General features: G+C 41.6%; 2 protein-coding genes and 1 long non-coding RNA gene across 6 annotated transcripts in view; all 3 read right to left on the reverse strand.

Moving 5' to 3' along the window:
- Positions 1-1,507: 1,507 nt before the first annotated feature.
- Positions 1,508-6,888, reverse strand: LOC116360112 (protein NLRC3-like). 2 transcript variants are annotated; one of them, XM_031814751.1, is made up of 6 exons: positions 6,753-6,888; positions 6,340-6,506; positions 4,396-6,238; positions 4,137-4,310; positions 3,794-3,967; positions 1,508-2,866 (listed from the first exon to the last, which is right to left on the reverse strand). In XM_031814751.1, the coding sequence occupies exons 1-6, from the start codon at positions 6,860-6,862 to the stop codon at positions 2,806-2,808; spliced, it is 2,529 nt and encodes an 842-aa protein (XP_031670611.1). In that variant the 5' UTR covers positions 6,863-6,888; the 3' UTR covers positions 1,508-2,805. The 2 variants fall into 2 exon arrangements, with proteins under 2 accessions (XP_031670611.1, XP_031670612.1); XM_031814752.1 differs by lacking the exons at positions 1,508-2,866; positions 3,794-3,967; positions 4,137-4,310 and having other exon boundaries at positions 4,392-6,238.
- Positions 6,889-6,930: 42 nt separating this feature from the next.
- LOC116360114 (uncharacterized) lies at positions 6,931-9,369 on the reverse strand. The gene is made up of 3 exons (XR_004206915.1): positions 9,253-9,369; positions 8,220-8,288; positions 6,931-7,048 (listed from the first exon to the last, which is right to left on the reverse strand). It is a non-coding gene; the product is annotated as an uncharacterized LOC116360114 (long non-coding RNA).
- Positions 9,370-13,297: 3,928 nt separating this feature from the next.
- LOC116360111 (NACHT, LRR and PYD domains-containing protein 3-like) overlaps positions 13,298-15,475 on the reverse strand; it is a 41,680-nt gene continuing 39,502 nt past the window's right edge. For all 3 annotated transcript variants that reach the window (XM_031814749.1, XM_031814747.1, XM_031814746.1), the window contains one exon: positions 13,298-15,167. In XM_031814749.1, coding sequence (XP_031670609.1) covers positions 15,134-15,167 — 34 coding nt within the window. In that variant the 3' untranslated portion in view covers positions 13,298-15,133. The remainder of the gene's footprint in view (positions 15,168-15,475) is intronic.

The following is a 15,475-nucleotide window of genomic DNA, read 5'->3' on the forward strand; positions in this document are numbered from 1 at the left end:
TGGGAGGCAGTAGGGAGAACCAGGGATGTTCTCTGTTTAGTGAGTCCTCCAGATCAGAGGCAGTAGGGATGACCAGGGATGTTCTCTGTTTAGTGAGTCCTCCAGATCAGAGGCAGTAGAGATGACCAGGGATGTTCTCTGTTTAGTGAGTCTGCCAGATCAGAGGCAGTAGGGACGACCAGGGATGTTCTCTGTTTAGTGAGTCCTCCAGATCAGAGGCAGTAGGGATGACCAGGGATGTTCTCTGTTTAGTGAGTCCTCCAGATCAGAGTCAGTAGAGATGACCAGGGATGTTCTCTGTTTAGTGAGTCCTCCAGATCAGAGGCAGTAGAGATGACCAGGGATGTTCTCTGTTTAGTGAGTCCTCCAGATCAGAGACAGTAGGGATGACCAGGGATGTTCTCTGTTTAGTGAGTCCTCCAGATCAGAGACAGTAGAGATGACCAGGGATGTTCTCTGTTTAGTGAGTCCTCCAGATCAGAGACAGTAGAGATGACCAGGGATGTTCTTTTGATAAGTGTGTGAATTGGACCGTTTTCCTGTCCTGCTAAGCATGACAATGTAACGAGTAATTTTGGCTGTCGGGGAAAATATACGGAATAAAAAGTACTTAATTTTCTTCAGGAATGTAGTGAAGTGAAAGTAGTCGAAAATATAAATCGTAAAGTACAGATACACTAAGTTGTATTTTGGGGGTATGTACATAATCTTGCACGCCCAATTTTTCAGTTTAGGATTTGTTAAAAAAGTTTGAAATATCCAATAAATGTCGTTCCACTTCATGATTGTGTCCCACTTGTTGTTGATTCTTCACAAAAAAATACAGTTTTATATCTTTATGTTTGAAGCCTGAAATGTGGCAAAAGGTCGCAAAGTTCAAGGGGGCCGAATACTTTCGCAAGGCACTGTACTTTAAAGTACATACTGGAGAAGACATACTTGAACACTAGCAACACACACTCACGTAACACACACACACACCTCAGTGTGTGTAGTTTACAGTCTGGATCCTCCAGTCCAGCAGACAGCAGTGTAACTCAGCTCAGTACAGACCTGACAAACAGCTGTACTTACCTCAGTGTGTGTAGTTTACAGTCTGGATCCTCCAGTCCAGCAGACAGCAGTGTAACTCCTGAGTCCTGCAGGTCATTGTCTCTCAGCTCCAGTTGTTTCAGTTGTGAGTTGGGTGAACTCAGGACTGAGGCCAGATCTGAACAGCAACCCTCTGTCAGACCACACTGACCAAGACTAGAGGGCAGAAGATCACATGATTAACACATCTTTAAAACATCCACATATGAACTCATACTGAAGATATTTAACTCACACTAGTGTCTGTATGTTGCAGAGTGGACTGGTTAGTCCAACACAGAGCAGCTCCACTCCTCTGCCTCCCAGGTCATTGTAGCGGAGGTCCAGTTCTCTCAGGGGGGAGTTTGGTGACTGCAGAGCTGAGGCCAGAGTCTCACAGGATTCATATGTGAGTTTACAGCCAGCAAGTCTGAAGAGAGGATGTAGTCTATTAGATATACAAATCCTTCATTATAATGCTAGTCTGGAGAGAGAAGACATTTTGATACACTGTTCAATATGCAAATCCTTCATTATAATGCTAGTCTGGAGAGAGAAGACATTTTGATACACTGTTCAATATGCAAATCCTTCATTATAATGCTAGTCTGGAGAGAGAAGACATTTTGATACACTGTTCAATATGCAAATCCTTCATTATAATGCTAGTCTGGAGAGAGAAGACATTTTGATACACTGTTCAATATGCAAATCCTTCATTATAATGCTAGTCTGGAGAGAGAAGACATTTTGATACACTGTTCAATATGCAAATCCTTCATTATAATGCTAGTCTGGAGAGAGAAGACATTTTGATACACTGTTCAATATGCAAATCCTTCATTATAATGCTAGTCTGGAGAGAGAAGACATTTTGATACACTGTTCAATATGCAAATCCTTCATTATAATGCTAGTCTGGAGAGAGAAGACATTTTGATACACTGTTCAATATGCAAATCCTTCATTATAATGCTAGTCTGGAGAGAGAAGACATTTTGATACACTGTTCAATATGCAAATCCTTCATTATAATGCTAGTCTGGAGAGAGAAGACATTTTGATACACTGTTCAATATGCAAATCCTTCATTATAATGCTAGTCTGGAGAGAGAAGACATTTTGATACACTGTTCAATATGCAAATCCTTCATTATAATGCTAGTCTGGAGAGAGAAGACATTTTGATACACTGTTCAATATGCAAATCCTTCATTATAATGCTAGTCTGGAGAGAGAAGACATTTTGATACACTGTTCAATATGCAAATCCTTCATTATAATGCTAGTCTGGAGAGAGAAGACATTTTGATACACTGTTCAATATGCAAATCCTTCATTATAATGCTAGTCTGGAGAGAGAAGACATTTTGATACACTGTTCAATATGCAAATCCTTCATTATAATGCTAGTCTGGAGAGAGAAGACATTTTGATACACTGTTCAATATGCAAATCCTTCATTATAATGCTAGTCTGGAGAGAGAAGACATTTTGATACACTGTTCAATATGCAAATCTTTATGAATAATGAGATACATTAAAAGGCAATAACAGAAGGATGCGATTGGACAATGTTAAAAACATTCCTAACTCACTCAAGATATTTAAGCTTATAGTTTCAAATATTTATCACATCGTATGTATATTTATGTATTTTCACCAAGATGTTCAAATAATGTTTAAACATAATTACTAGAATTATACTATACTGAAGATATGTTAAGTCCGTCGTTAGAATGAGACCAAGGTGCAGCGTGGGAGGCGTACATCTTTTCCTTCATTCAAAATGACACTGAAAAACAACAAAATAAGAAAAACGAATGTAAAGCTATATTGCAGTGCAGAAAGCAACTACACTGTTAAGGGAATTTTTAAAAAATCAATAATGACTAATTATGTATACATTTCAAATCAGGACTGACTAATCAGAATACTATTATGTTACTGTATATGTACTAATCAGAATACTATTATGTTACTGTATATGTACTAATCAGAATACTATTATGTTACTGTATATGTACTAATCAGAATACTATTATGTTACTGTATAGATGTATGAATTTTCTTTTAACCCTAGTACTGAATATAATGTGTGTAAATATAATCAAGAATTAGAACAATGACTGTCTGTTCCTTGGTAGAAATGAATGAACTTATAGCCAGACTGGCTATAATGCTTATCTTACACAGGCAGACCCTCGGCTTGGGTCGTAAATTATCTTAGTAGGGAGAGACGATGTGGGAAGGCTTGAGAACTATACAGCCATTGTACTGCTGGTTGATGAGACGGGGTAGTACGAAAACTAACGACGTAATTTTCCAGTTTATAATCTGTGGTAAACTGTATCATGTTCAGTACTCTCGAGACTAAACGCTGCTGATAGATTTTGAGACTGGTCTCTGTCCATTTCATGCAAATAAGAGTCTTACAAATTCTTAGGAATTGACAGGGTGTTTAATTTTAATTGGGTATTAAAACATATAGGAATTTAATTCCTGTAACATGCACACAAACAAGATCCCACAACTGAAGGTGTGGAAAAGGGCTGCCTAAGTGTGATCCCCAATCAAAGACAACGAATGACAGCTGCCTCTGATTGGGAACCATTACCGACCAACAAAGAAACAGACAAACTAGAATGCCCACCCCGACTCTAACCAAATAGAAAAATAAAAAGGCTCTAAGGTCTAGGGCGTGACAAGATATTTAACTCACACTAGTGTCTGTATCTTGCAGAGTGGACTGGTTAGTCCAACACAGAGCAGCTCCACTCCTCTGTCTCCCAGGTCATTGTAGCTGAGGTCCAGCTCTCTCAGAGGGGAGTTTGATGTCTGCAGAGCTGAGGCCAGAGTCTCACAGGATTTATATGCGAGTTTACAGCCAGCTAGTCTGGAGAGAGGAGATAAACTGTTAAGATTGACAAATCCCTCATTATAATGATACTGTATGTATCTGCATATTTACCAAGATGTTCAAATAATGTTAAAAACATAACACATAATTACTACAAATAAATAAACAAAATAAAGACAGTGGATACTGAAGATATTTAACTCACACTAGTGTCTGTATGTTGCAGAGTGGACTGGTTAGTCCAACACAGAGCAGCTCCACTCCTCTGTCTCCCAGGTCATTGTAGCTGAGGTCCAGTTCTCTCAGAGGCGAGTTATGTTTCTGCAGAGCTGAGGCCAGAGTCTCACAGGATTTATGTGTGAGTTTACAGCCAGCTAGTCTGAAAAGAGGATATAGTCTGTTAGATATACAAATCCTTCATTATAATGATACTGTATACACATCAACTCAATAACCTAACTTACAGTGCTCTCTTGCAGGTTTTCACTACCGGCAGCAACCTCTGATAACCTTCCTCTGATGTGTTGTATGTCTTCAGGTCAAACTCCTCCAGCACCTCCTCTGACATCAGTAACAGGTAGGCCAGGGCTGAACATTGGTCAGGTTCTAGTCTTGTTTCTGAAAGAGTTCCTGATCGTAGGGAGGTCTGCATGTCTTCAACTAGAGAGTTGGAACCAAGTTCATTCAGACAGTGGAACAAGTTGATGATCCTTTCTGGTGAGGATTCCTCCTTGATCTTGTCTGAAAGGTATTCAACTGTTCTCTCATTGGTCTGTGTTGTACTTCCTGTCTGTGTCAGAAGGCCTCGTAACAGATTCTGATTGGACTCCAGTGAGAGACCCAGAAGGAAGCGGAGGAACAGGTCCAGGTGTCCATTCTCACTCTTCAAGGCCTGGTCCACTGTGATCTCGTGTAAGTCAGACAACTGGATTGACTCCTCCTCATCATCCTCCTCCTCCTCCTCATCATCCTCCTCCTCATCATCATCCTCCTCATCACCACCAGTGACTGCTTTGGAGAAAACATTTTCCTGCTTGTCCAGACATGATTCTAAAGCATGCACTGCTGCTAGAAACTCCTGAACGCTCAGATGCACAAAGCTGTAGACCTTGTCTTGGTACAGCCCAGATTCTTCTTTAAAGATCTCTGTACACAATGCTGAGTACTCTGATGCCTCTGTGACGTCAAGGCCACATTCTCTCAGGTCCTCCTCATAGAAGATCAGGTTGCCCTTCTGCAGCTGTTGGAAAGCCAGCTTGGCCAGTTTCAGGATCATCTCTTTGTCTGACTGAGACAGTTCCTTTGGGTTTGTCTCTGTGGCTTTGTTGTACTTCCTGTTCTTCACAATGATTTGGATGAGCATGAAGTGTGAGTACATCTGGGTCAGAGTTTTGGGGACTTCATTCTTCTCTGCCTCGTTCAGTATCACCTCAAGGACTGTGGCTGATATCCAACAGAAGACTGGTATGTGGCACATGATGTGGAGGCTCCTTGAGGTCTTCATGTGTTTGATGATTTCATTGGCCAGATTCTGATCTGTGATTTTCTTCCTGAAGTACACCTCCTTCTGTGGATCATTGAACCCTCGTACCTCTGTCACCTGGTCAATACACTCAGGAGGGATCTGATTGGCTGCTGCAGGTCGTGTGGTTATCCAGAGGAGAGCAGAGGGAAGCAGATTCCCCTTGATGAGGTTTGTCAGCAGCACGTCCACTGAGGTTGGCTTCGTGACGTCACAGCACTTCTCATTGTTTTTGAAGTCTAGAGGAAGTCGACACTCATCCAGACCATCAAAAATGAAAACAGTTTTGGTTTCACCATCTTCAATGCTGTCAATCTCTTTCAGCTCTGAGAAGTAGTGGGAAAGAAGTTGCATCAGACTGTATTGGTCCTTTTTCAGGTTCAGATCACGGAAAGGAAGAGGAAACATGAAATGAACGTCCTGATTTGCTTTTCCCTCTGCCCAGTCAAGGATGACCTTCTGCACAGAGACTGTTTTTCCAATGCCTGCGATTCCTTTTGTCAGCACAGTTCTGATAGGTTTGTCTTGTCCAGGTAAAGGCTTGAAGATGTCGTTGCATTTGATTGGTGTCTCTTGTGTGGTTTGTTTTTTGGATGCCATCTCCATCTGTCTAACCTCATGTTCATTATTGAGCCCTCCACTTCCACCCTCTGTGATGTAGAGGTCTGTGTAGATGTCCTTGAACAGACTTTGGTTTCCATGGTGTCCAATTCCTTCAGATATGTGTTGATACCGGTGTTTCAGTTTAGGCTTAATGTCTTGTTGGACTGTCAGCAGAGTTTGACCTGTAGGAAAACAATGAGAGTTGGGACTCATAAGTTAATGTGTGTGTTTTCTAAGGGCTTTTGTACCATTCTTTGTAATATTGTATGAAACACAGTCTTAATTCTTCTGTCCAGAAGGTTGTGTGTGATCTTTAATACATCCTCACTGTCCAAACTCTCCACTTCCTTATTGTCATCTGGTAATGGTTCCTGGCTGAAAGCAGGTGGCTGATCACTCTTCATTGATAGCAGGCTGGTTGTAGGTGACACTGCTCTGAGCTTCTGGACACTGATCAAAACAGGGAGACAGATCACCTCATCAATATCTCATCAATACGTCATCTACTTCATTTTAACAACTGCATAGTGGAACTTCTAGAAGTCCTGATGTTTCTATTAAAGCTACAGTCTGGAATTGGTCAATAAATTTTTGGCCCTTTAAATAAATGATATAGGCCTACATTTGATGTAATTTGGGAACACTTTTCATTAGTTTGATATAAGAGAAATGTATATTTTGCTATTAATCGCTTACCTCTTAGAACTGGTGTCTTGAGTCATTTTAGAAGCGGTGGTCTCCTCCTCTCTCTCCCCAGAGAGACTCATTTTAGAGGCAGTGGTCTCTCTCTCCCCAGAGAGACTCATTTTAGAGGCAGTGGTCTCTCTCTCCCCAGAGAGACTCATTTTGGAGGCAGTGGTCTCTCTCTCCCCAGAGAGACTCATTTTGGAGGCAGTGGTCTCTCTCTCCCCAGAGAGACTCATTTTGGAGGCAGTCTCCTCCTCTCTCTCCCCAGAGAGACTCATTTTAGATGTAAGTCACAGCTCACTCAGCTACAATAAGAAATAACAGAACAGTCAATATTTCTGAACATTGTTGAAGAACCATAAACAATGACAAAACATTTACTGTCTGTGGTCAAAGAGTGAAATCAGCGACTTCATATTGTATTCAAACATACACAGTCCAATATGGTATTCTTTTGATTTGGATCCCCACTAGCTGACTCCATAACAACAGCTAGTCTACCTGGTTGGATCCCCTGACTCCATAACAACAGCTAGTCTACCTGGTTGGATCCCCTGACTCCATAACAACAGCTAGTCTACCTGGTTGGATCCCTTGACTCCATAACAACAGCTAGTCTACCTGGTTGGATCCCCTGACTCCATAACAACATCTAGTCTATCTGGTTGGATCCCCTGACTCCATAACAACAGCTAGTCTACCTGGTTGGATCCCCTGACTCCATAACAAGAGCTAGTCTACATGGTTGGATCCCCATAATCTGACCCCATAATAACAGCTAGTACACCTGGTTGGATCCCCTGACTCCATAACAACAGCTAGTCTACCTGGTTGGATCCCCTGACTCCATAACAACAGCTAGTCTACCTGGTTGGATCCCCTGACCCCATAACAACAGCTAGTCTACCTGGTTGGATCCCCTGACCCCATAACAACAGCTAGTCTACCTGGTTGGATCAATATCATGGATAATCTGATAGAGCAGCCACTATAGTACCTGGTCAATATAATGGCTAATCTGATAGAGCCTATACTATAGTACCTGGTCAATATAATGGGTAATCTGATAGAGCAGCCACTATAGTACCTGGTCAATATAATGGGTAATCTGATATAGCAGCCACTATATTACCTGATCAATATAATGGATAATCTGATAGAGCCTATACTATAGTACCTGGTCAATATAATGGATAATCTGATAGAGCCTATACTATAGTACCTGGTCAATATAATGGTTAGGAGCAGGTTAGGAGGAGAATTAACACAGCAGGTTAGGAGGAGAATTAACACAGCAGGATAGGAGGAGAATTAACACAGCAGGTTAGGAGGAGAATTAACACAGCAGGTTAGGAGGAGAATTAACACAGCAGGTTAGGAGGAGAATTAACACAGCAGGTTAGGAGGAGAATTAACACAGCAGGTTAGGAGGAGAATTAACACAGCAGGTTAGGAGGATCATAAAGTGATACCAACCTTGTTTCAGCAGGATGTTGTATATGTCCCTTATGTCAGGCCTTATTGGAAAGGATTTATTGATAATATCTGTTGGGGAAAAGTTTGGATGTTGCCACACACATACCTACTTGTTAACAAAAATTAAGGAAGTTTACTTTAAAATTATATATAAATATCAACCAGCCAACCACTATATAAAGAAGTCTATATCTTCATTTGTAATGACCACCCAGAAACAGTGTTGCATCTTGTCTTGGCTTTGTATTCATGTAAGAAAACTGTGGCAAGACATCAGTAGATTTATAATGTCATATATTCATGAAGATCTGACACTATTGTGGAGAGATGTACCGCTTGGATTCTTTACCTACGATAGAAATTAGCGGAACATTTTTTTATGTAATTAATTTCATCATTCTTTTGGCCAAATTTCATATTCACAAATGTAAATGTAAAAAACAAAACACCACATTTTCTTACCTTACAAAAAGAAAAGTGAACTGTATTTTAAGACAATTAAATACTCTACTAACAGAAACGCTGTTATAATTATAAGTGTCTGTATGTCCCTTAATAAGGCCCGTGTGTAATGTGATATTTTACCCCCAAATTGTCTTTTGTATATGAATTTATATTTATATTGTAATGAAACAGCAGGGAGCTGTTACAATATATACACTTGTGTTCCCACACGTACTTCCTGTATGGATTCGCGCAACGTGGCAGGTTCGGATGAGAACAGTACATTGTTGCGCGTCACTTTTACTTGACGAGACGTACTTTTTATTTAACGACAGCTATACATAATTCCGATGCACGTCTTCTTTCGGGAAATGAAAGTGAGCTAGTTTCCACAGTCTTTCGTGAGGATGATAATCACCTTTAATGTGCTGGCAATCACCGATAACAATAATACTATATTTCGTAGCCTATATCACATCACATTGGATCTTATTGACTAGGCTATAAATCCACGCAAATGTAAATAAGCCTAAAATAATCATTCTTGAAAGTTTCAATCAATATTGTAATAACATGACGGATGTCTTACCCCCTAAATCATCACTCTCGCAATTTCTACAGTAAAATGTAAAAGAACGCTACACACGTCTTAAACATTCCTCTCTGATGATAACGGTCTTCTTCTTCTTCTATTTCGGTGGGGTTTAAGGAGGACTGCACCCCAAAAGATGTATTGCCGCCACCAACTGGACTTTTTGAAGAAGAAAAAAATATCCATGCGTAATAGTGAAACCAACTTCATCCACCCTAATAAAAATAGTACATTACCAAAACAAACAACACTCACACTTCTTCCTTCTTGTAGTTCTCCATATCTCCTGTCTCAGGTTCTAGGATCTGAAAGGCTGGTACGGCTCAGTGGAGGAAAGGGAGAGCGGAGGGATGTTGAGAGACTGACCCTCAGTCTGCTGCTCTCTCCCTCTGCTGACACTGCCCCCTCAGTCTGCTGCTCTCTCCCTCTGCTGAGACTGACCCTCAGTCTGCTGCTCTCTCCCTCTGCTGAGACTCACCCTCAGTCTGCTGCTCTCTCCCTCTGCTGAGACTCACCCTCAGTCTGCTGCTCTCTCCCTCCGCTGAGACTGACCCTCAGCCTGCTGCTCTCTCCCTCTGCTGAGACTGACCCTCAGTCTGCTGCTCTCTCCCTCTGCTGAGACTCACCCTCAGTCTGCTGCTCTCTACCTCTGCTGAGACTGACCCTCAGTCTGCTGCTCTCTCCCTCTGCTGAGACTCACCCTCAGTCTGCTGCTCTCTCCCTCTGCTGAGACTGACCATCAGATACAGGCACCATCAGCCCAGTAAAATATAAAGCGAATTATTTAAAAATATGCTCACTCAGCTGTGCCTCACAAGTAATACAACAATTGATCTATTACCGGTGTGATCATATAGCCTACCTCAAATTTTGAAATATATATATTTTTTTTAACGTCCCGAACAGCAATGCATTGGCAGGTAAATTCAAGCAAAGCCCGTATGTGGTGATAATGTATTGGGCCTGTAGCTTACTGCACGAACCTCAGTGCTACAGAACTGTTTTTAATTGGTTAATGGTTTTTAAGGCACGTAAATAAACCATCAGAGCGGATCAAGGAGACAATGTTTCAGAAAAAACTATAAGAAACAACTTTTCCTAGACTGAAATAGAGGTGCGAGTGTCAGATATTGAATAGAGGTGCTGGTGTCAGATATTGAATAGAGGTGCTAGTGTCAGGTATTGAATAGAGGTACTAGTGTCAGATATTGAATAGAGGTGCGAGTGTCAGATATTGAATAGAGGTGCTGGTGTCAGATACTGAATATAGGTGCGAGTGTCAGATATTGAATAGAGGTGCTAGTGTCAGATATTGAATAGAGGTGCTAGTGTCAGATATTGAATAGAGGTACTAGTGTCAGATATTGAATAGAGGTGCTAGTGTCAGGTATTGAATAGAGGTGCTGGTGTCAGATATTGAATAGAGGTGCGAGTGTCAGATACTGAATATAGGTGCTAGTGTCAGGTATTGAATAGAGGTGCTAGTGTCAGATACTGAATATAGGTGCTAGTGTCAGGTATTGAATAGAGGTGCGAGTGTCAGATATTGAATAGAGGTGCTAGTGTCAGGTATTGAATAGAGGTGCGAGTGTCAGATATTGAATAGAGGTGCTAGTGTCAGGTATTGAATAGAGGTGCTAGTGTCAGATACTGAATATAGGTGGTAGTGTCAGATATTGAATAGAGGTGCTAGTGTCAGATACTGAATATAGGTGCAAGTGTCAGGTATTGAATAGAGGTGCTAGTGTCAGATACTGAATATAGGTGCTAGTGTCAGATATTGAATAGAGGTGGTAGTGTCAGATATTGAATAGAGGTGCTAGTGTCAGATATTGAATCGAGGTGCTAGTGTCAGATATTGAATAGAGGTCCTAGTGTCAGATACTGAATATAGGTGCTAGTGTCAGGTATTGAATAGAGGTGCTAGTGTCAGATATTGAATAGAGGTGCGAGTGTCAGATATTGAATAGAGGTGCTAGTGTCAGATATTGAATATAGGTGGTAGTGTCAGATATTGAATAGAGGTGCTAGTGTCAGATATTGAATCGAGGTGCTAGTGTCAGATATTGAATAGAGGTGGTAGTGTCAGATATTGAATACAACCAAAAGGTTTGATTGGCTCACTCAGTTGTGGTTTGATGAGTAACAATAAAAACATAGCAACAAAGAGAGGACAAATAGCACAATTCAAGTTTCTTTATCAATGACAAATATACTTCATATTAGTAGTCAATACTCACCAATAAGCCATCCGTCCTCAACAGCTCCCTCCTGTAGGCGGAGAGGCCAACACTGTTCTGAAGAACGAACAAGTCGTGCTTTCTACCTGGCCAACCACATTCAGTAGTGTCTTTTACGCATAACATTACCTATCATCACCTTCACATTAAGAGTAGAGACCTTCTCTGTTCACATAGTCTATCACCTTCACATTAAGAGTAGAAACCTTCTCTGTTCATATAGTCTATCACCTTCACATTAAGAGTAGAAACCTTCTCTGTTCATATAGTCTATCACCTTCACATTAAGCGTAGAAACCTTCTCTGTTCATATAGTCTATCACCTTCACATTAAGAGTAGAAACCTTCTCTGTTCATATAGTCTATCACCTTCACATTAAGAGTAGAGACCTTCTCTGTTCATATAGTCTATCACCTTCACAATAAGAGTAGAGACCTTCTCTGTTCATATAGTCTATCACCTTCACATTAAGAGTAGAGACCTTCTCTGTTCACATAGTCTATCACCTTCACATTAAGAGTAGAGACCTTCTCTGTTCACATAGTCTATCACCTTCACATTAAGAGTAGAAACCTTCTCTGTGCATATAGCCTATTTGAACTCGTTTTGGGATGGTGTAAATTGTATGTTACAATACATTTAGCTGATGATTGCATCTAAAACATTGTCTCATCGAGGGATGTGAGATGCCGCTGGCCGATCAGAAAGCTTCCACTGAAAAGGACCTGTTGCCAAAAACCCGAGGAGGGTGGATAGCACTTTCACGTGCAAACGAATGGCATGGGTTTGCCTTTCCAATGTAGGTCTTTTAAATCCTCGCAAAGATCCTAGAAGATTGGTTTTGGGAAACAATATCTGATGAGCCAATCTGGACTTTCTGCCAAAAAAGTCCCACCTGTCTGTATAAACAGAGACTCCCTGCTAAATGCAGCGGTGACAAATCTTCCAACGGAACAGTTCAGACATCTCTCATTGTGTTTCTCATTATCTCAGTTCGTTATTGTATTTACACAATAGTGTCACTTTCACACGTTCCTCTATTTTAACACATTACTGGACTATATCTGGATTACTAACGTATCAACGGCACTGATGTGGTCAAATTATATACAGGCTGTCAAGACGTGTTGCATGAATTCACAATGGAAATACAAGCAAAACAATGACTCTTATTACTCTCACAATTTCACACATTTTCAACATACACGTATGTTTACAGGGAGGCAGGTAGCCTGGTGAGTATGAGCATTGGGCCAGTAACCAAAAGGTTGCCGGTTCGAATCCCCAAGCTGACAAGATACAAATCTGTCGTTCTGCCCATGAGCAAGGCAGTTAACCCACTGTTCCCCGGGCGCCGATGACGTATGATTGATAAATGAGGCCCCTGAATCATAATAGTAATAACAGTAATAATGATCATTGATTTGAAAACAAGAATAATATCAAAGTGTTTGAAATAAACTAGAAAATAATGTTTAACAACACATTTATATATATATATTTATTTATTACCAGAATTGTATTTTAGAACACAACAGGGCAGAAACAAAATTATAATAAAATGGGAGAAAAATTCAAATTAATAAAACCATACATGGATCACTTCCTCATTTATCCTAGCCACACCTCCCATGGATCACTTCCTCATTTATCCTAGCCACACCCCCCATGGATCACTTCCTCATTTATCCTAGCCACACCCCCCATGGATCACTTCCTCATTTATCCTAGCCACACCCCCCATGGATCACTTCCTCATTTATCCTAGCCACACCCCCCATGGATCACTTCCTCATTTAGCCTAGCAACACCCCCCATGGATCACTTCCTCATTTATCCTAGCCACACCCCCCATGGATCACTTCCTCATTTATCCTAGCCACACCCCCCATGGATCACTTCCTCATTTATCCTAGCCACACCCCCCATGGATCACTTCCTCATTTATCCTAGGCACACCCCCCATGGATCACTTCCTCATTTATCCTAGCCACACCCCCCATGGATCACTTCCTCATTTATCCTAGCCACACCCCCCATGGATCACTTCCTCATTTATCCTAGCCACACCCCCCATGGATCACTTCCTCATTTATCCTAGCCACACCCCCCATGGATCACTTCCTCATTTATCCTAGGCACACCCCCCATGGATCACTTCCTCATTTATCCTAGCCACACCCCCCATGGATCACTTCCTCATTTATCCTAGCCACACCCCCCATGGATCACGTCCTCATTTATCCTAGCCACACCCCCCATGGATCACTTCCTCATTTATCCTAGCCACACCCCCCATGGATCACTTCTTCATTTATCCTAGCCACACCCCCCATGGTTCACTTCATAATTTATCCTAGCCACACCCCCCCATGGATCACTTCCTCATTTAGCCTAGCCACACCCCCCATGGATCACTTCCTCATTTATTCTAGCCACACCCCCCATGGATCACTTCCTCATTTATCCTAGCCACACCCCCCATGGATCACTTCCTCATTTATCCTAGCCACACCGCCCATGGATCACTTCCTCATTTAGCCTAGCCACACCCCCCAGTGGACATGTATCATTGTTACAGAGTAAATATCTATATATTATTCTGCTCCATTACCGTTTCATTTACTTCTCACTTCCCCCCCTCCTGCTGCTGCCCCTATGGACATTCCACAACAGACTCTTACCCCTGATTGGTTCAAACCAAGTGATCCATGGGGGGTGTGGCTAGGCTAAATCAGGAGCTCTCCCTGGTCAGACCCAACTCAATGTACCATAGTACACATGTCAATCAGGAGCTCTCCCTGGTCAGACCCAACTCAATGTACCATAGTACACATGTCAATCAGGATCTCTCCCTGGTCAGACCCAACTCAATGTACCATAGTACACATGTCAATCAGGAGCTCTCCCTGGTCAGACCCAACTCAATGTACCATAGTACACATGTCAATCAGGATCTCTCACTGGTCAGACCCAACTCAATGCACCATAGTACACATGTCAATCAGAGGCTATGCCTGGGGCAGCCCCAGCAGTTCTTATATATGGCTATACAGACAAGATACATGATTTTGCATAATTAATGAATCATTACTGTTTGCTTCATTCATGTGACCGACCAATACTGGTTCATAACATTTGACAGACCAACACGTCACCAGTCTTCTTCTCTCTAAGCTGAGACCTTGAAACTGAGATATCTCGTTCTCAAACCAACGTCTGGCCTTACTGCCAAATTACAGCTACTGATAGTGAGGATTTGTACAGTCGGCCACTTAATGAACACACATTGGTTTATAGAACAGCACATGAATAAAACACAGACATGGGTTTAAAGAATAGCAAACATTAAAATTTAAAATCATTTAAGTGTCTTTGTCCACAGACTAGGAGACAGGCCTCAGCATCTTCAGATTAGGTGGAGAAGTGTCTTTGTCCACAGACTAGAAGACAGGCCTCAGCATCTTCAGATTAGGTGGAGAAGTGTCTTTCTCCACAGACTAGGAGACAGGCATCAGCATCTTCAGATTAGGTGGAGAAGTGTCTTTGTCCATAGACTAGGAGACAGGCCTCAGCATCTTCAGATTAGGTGGAGAAGTGTCTTTCTCCACAGACTAGGAGACAGGCCTCAGCATCTTCAGATTAGGTGGAGAAGTGTCTTTCTCCACAGACTAGGAGACAGGCATCAGCATCTTCAGATTAGGTGGAGAAGTGTCTTTGTCCACAGACAAGGAGACAGGCCTCATTCCTATGCTGTGAGCTCTGAGCTACAGAGCTGTCTGGCCTCAGAAGACCTCTTCCAGAGAAAGGGGTGAGGGAACCGACTCTCTCTTTTGAAATTCCCATTGTGGGTAACGCGCCATAGTGTGTTGGCCCGTTATACTATGTTCTAATCATGTGTTTTGTCTATGTGTATCTTTTATCCTCATTTTAGCTTTTTAGTAAATAAATATTCAACTAAGATTGGTGTGGTGCGAAT

The sequence above is a fragment of the Oncorhynchus kisutch genome, unplaced genomic scaffold, assembly GCF_002021735.2.
Source record: "Oncorhynchus kisutch isolate 150728-3 unplaced genomic scaffold, Okis_V2 Okis07a-Okis12b_hom, whole genome shotgun sequence".
NCBI lineage: Eukaryota > Metazoa > Chordata > Actinopteri > Salmoniformes > Salmonidae > Oncorhynchus > Oncorhynchus kisutch.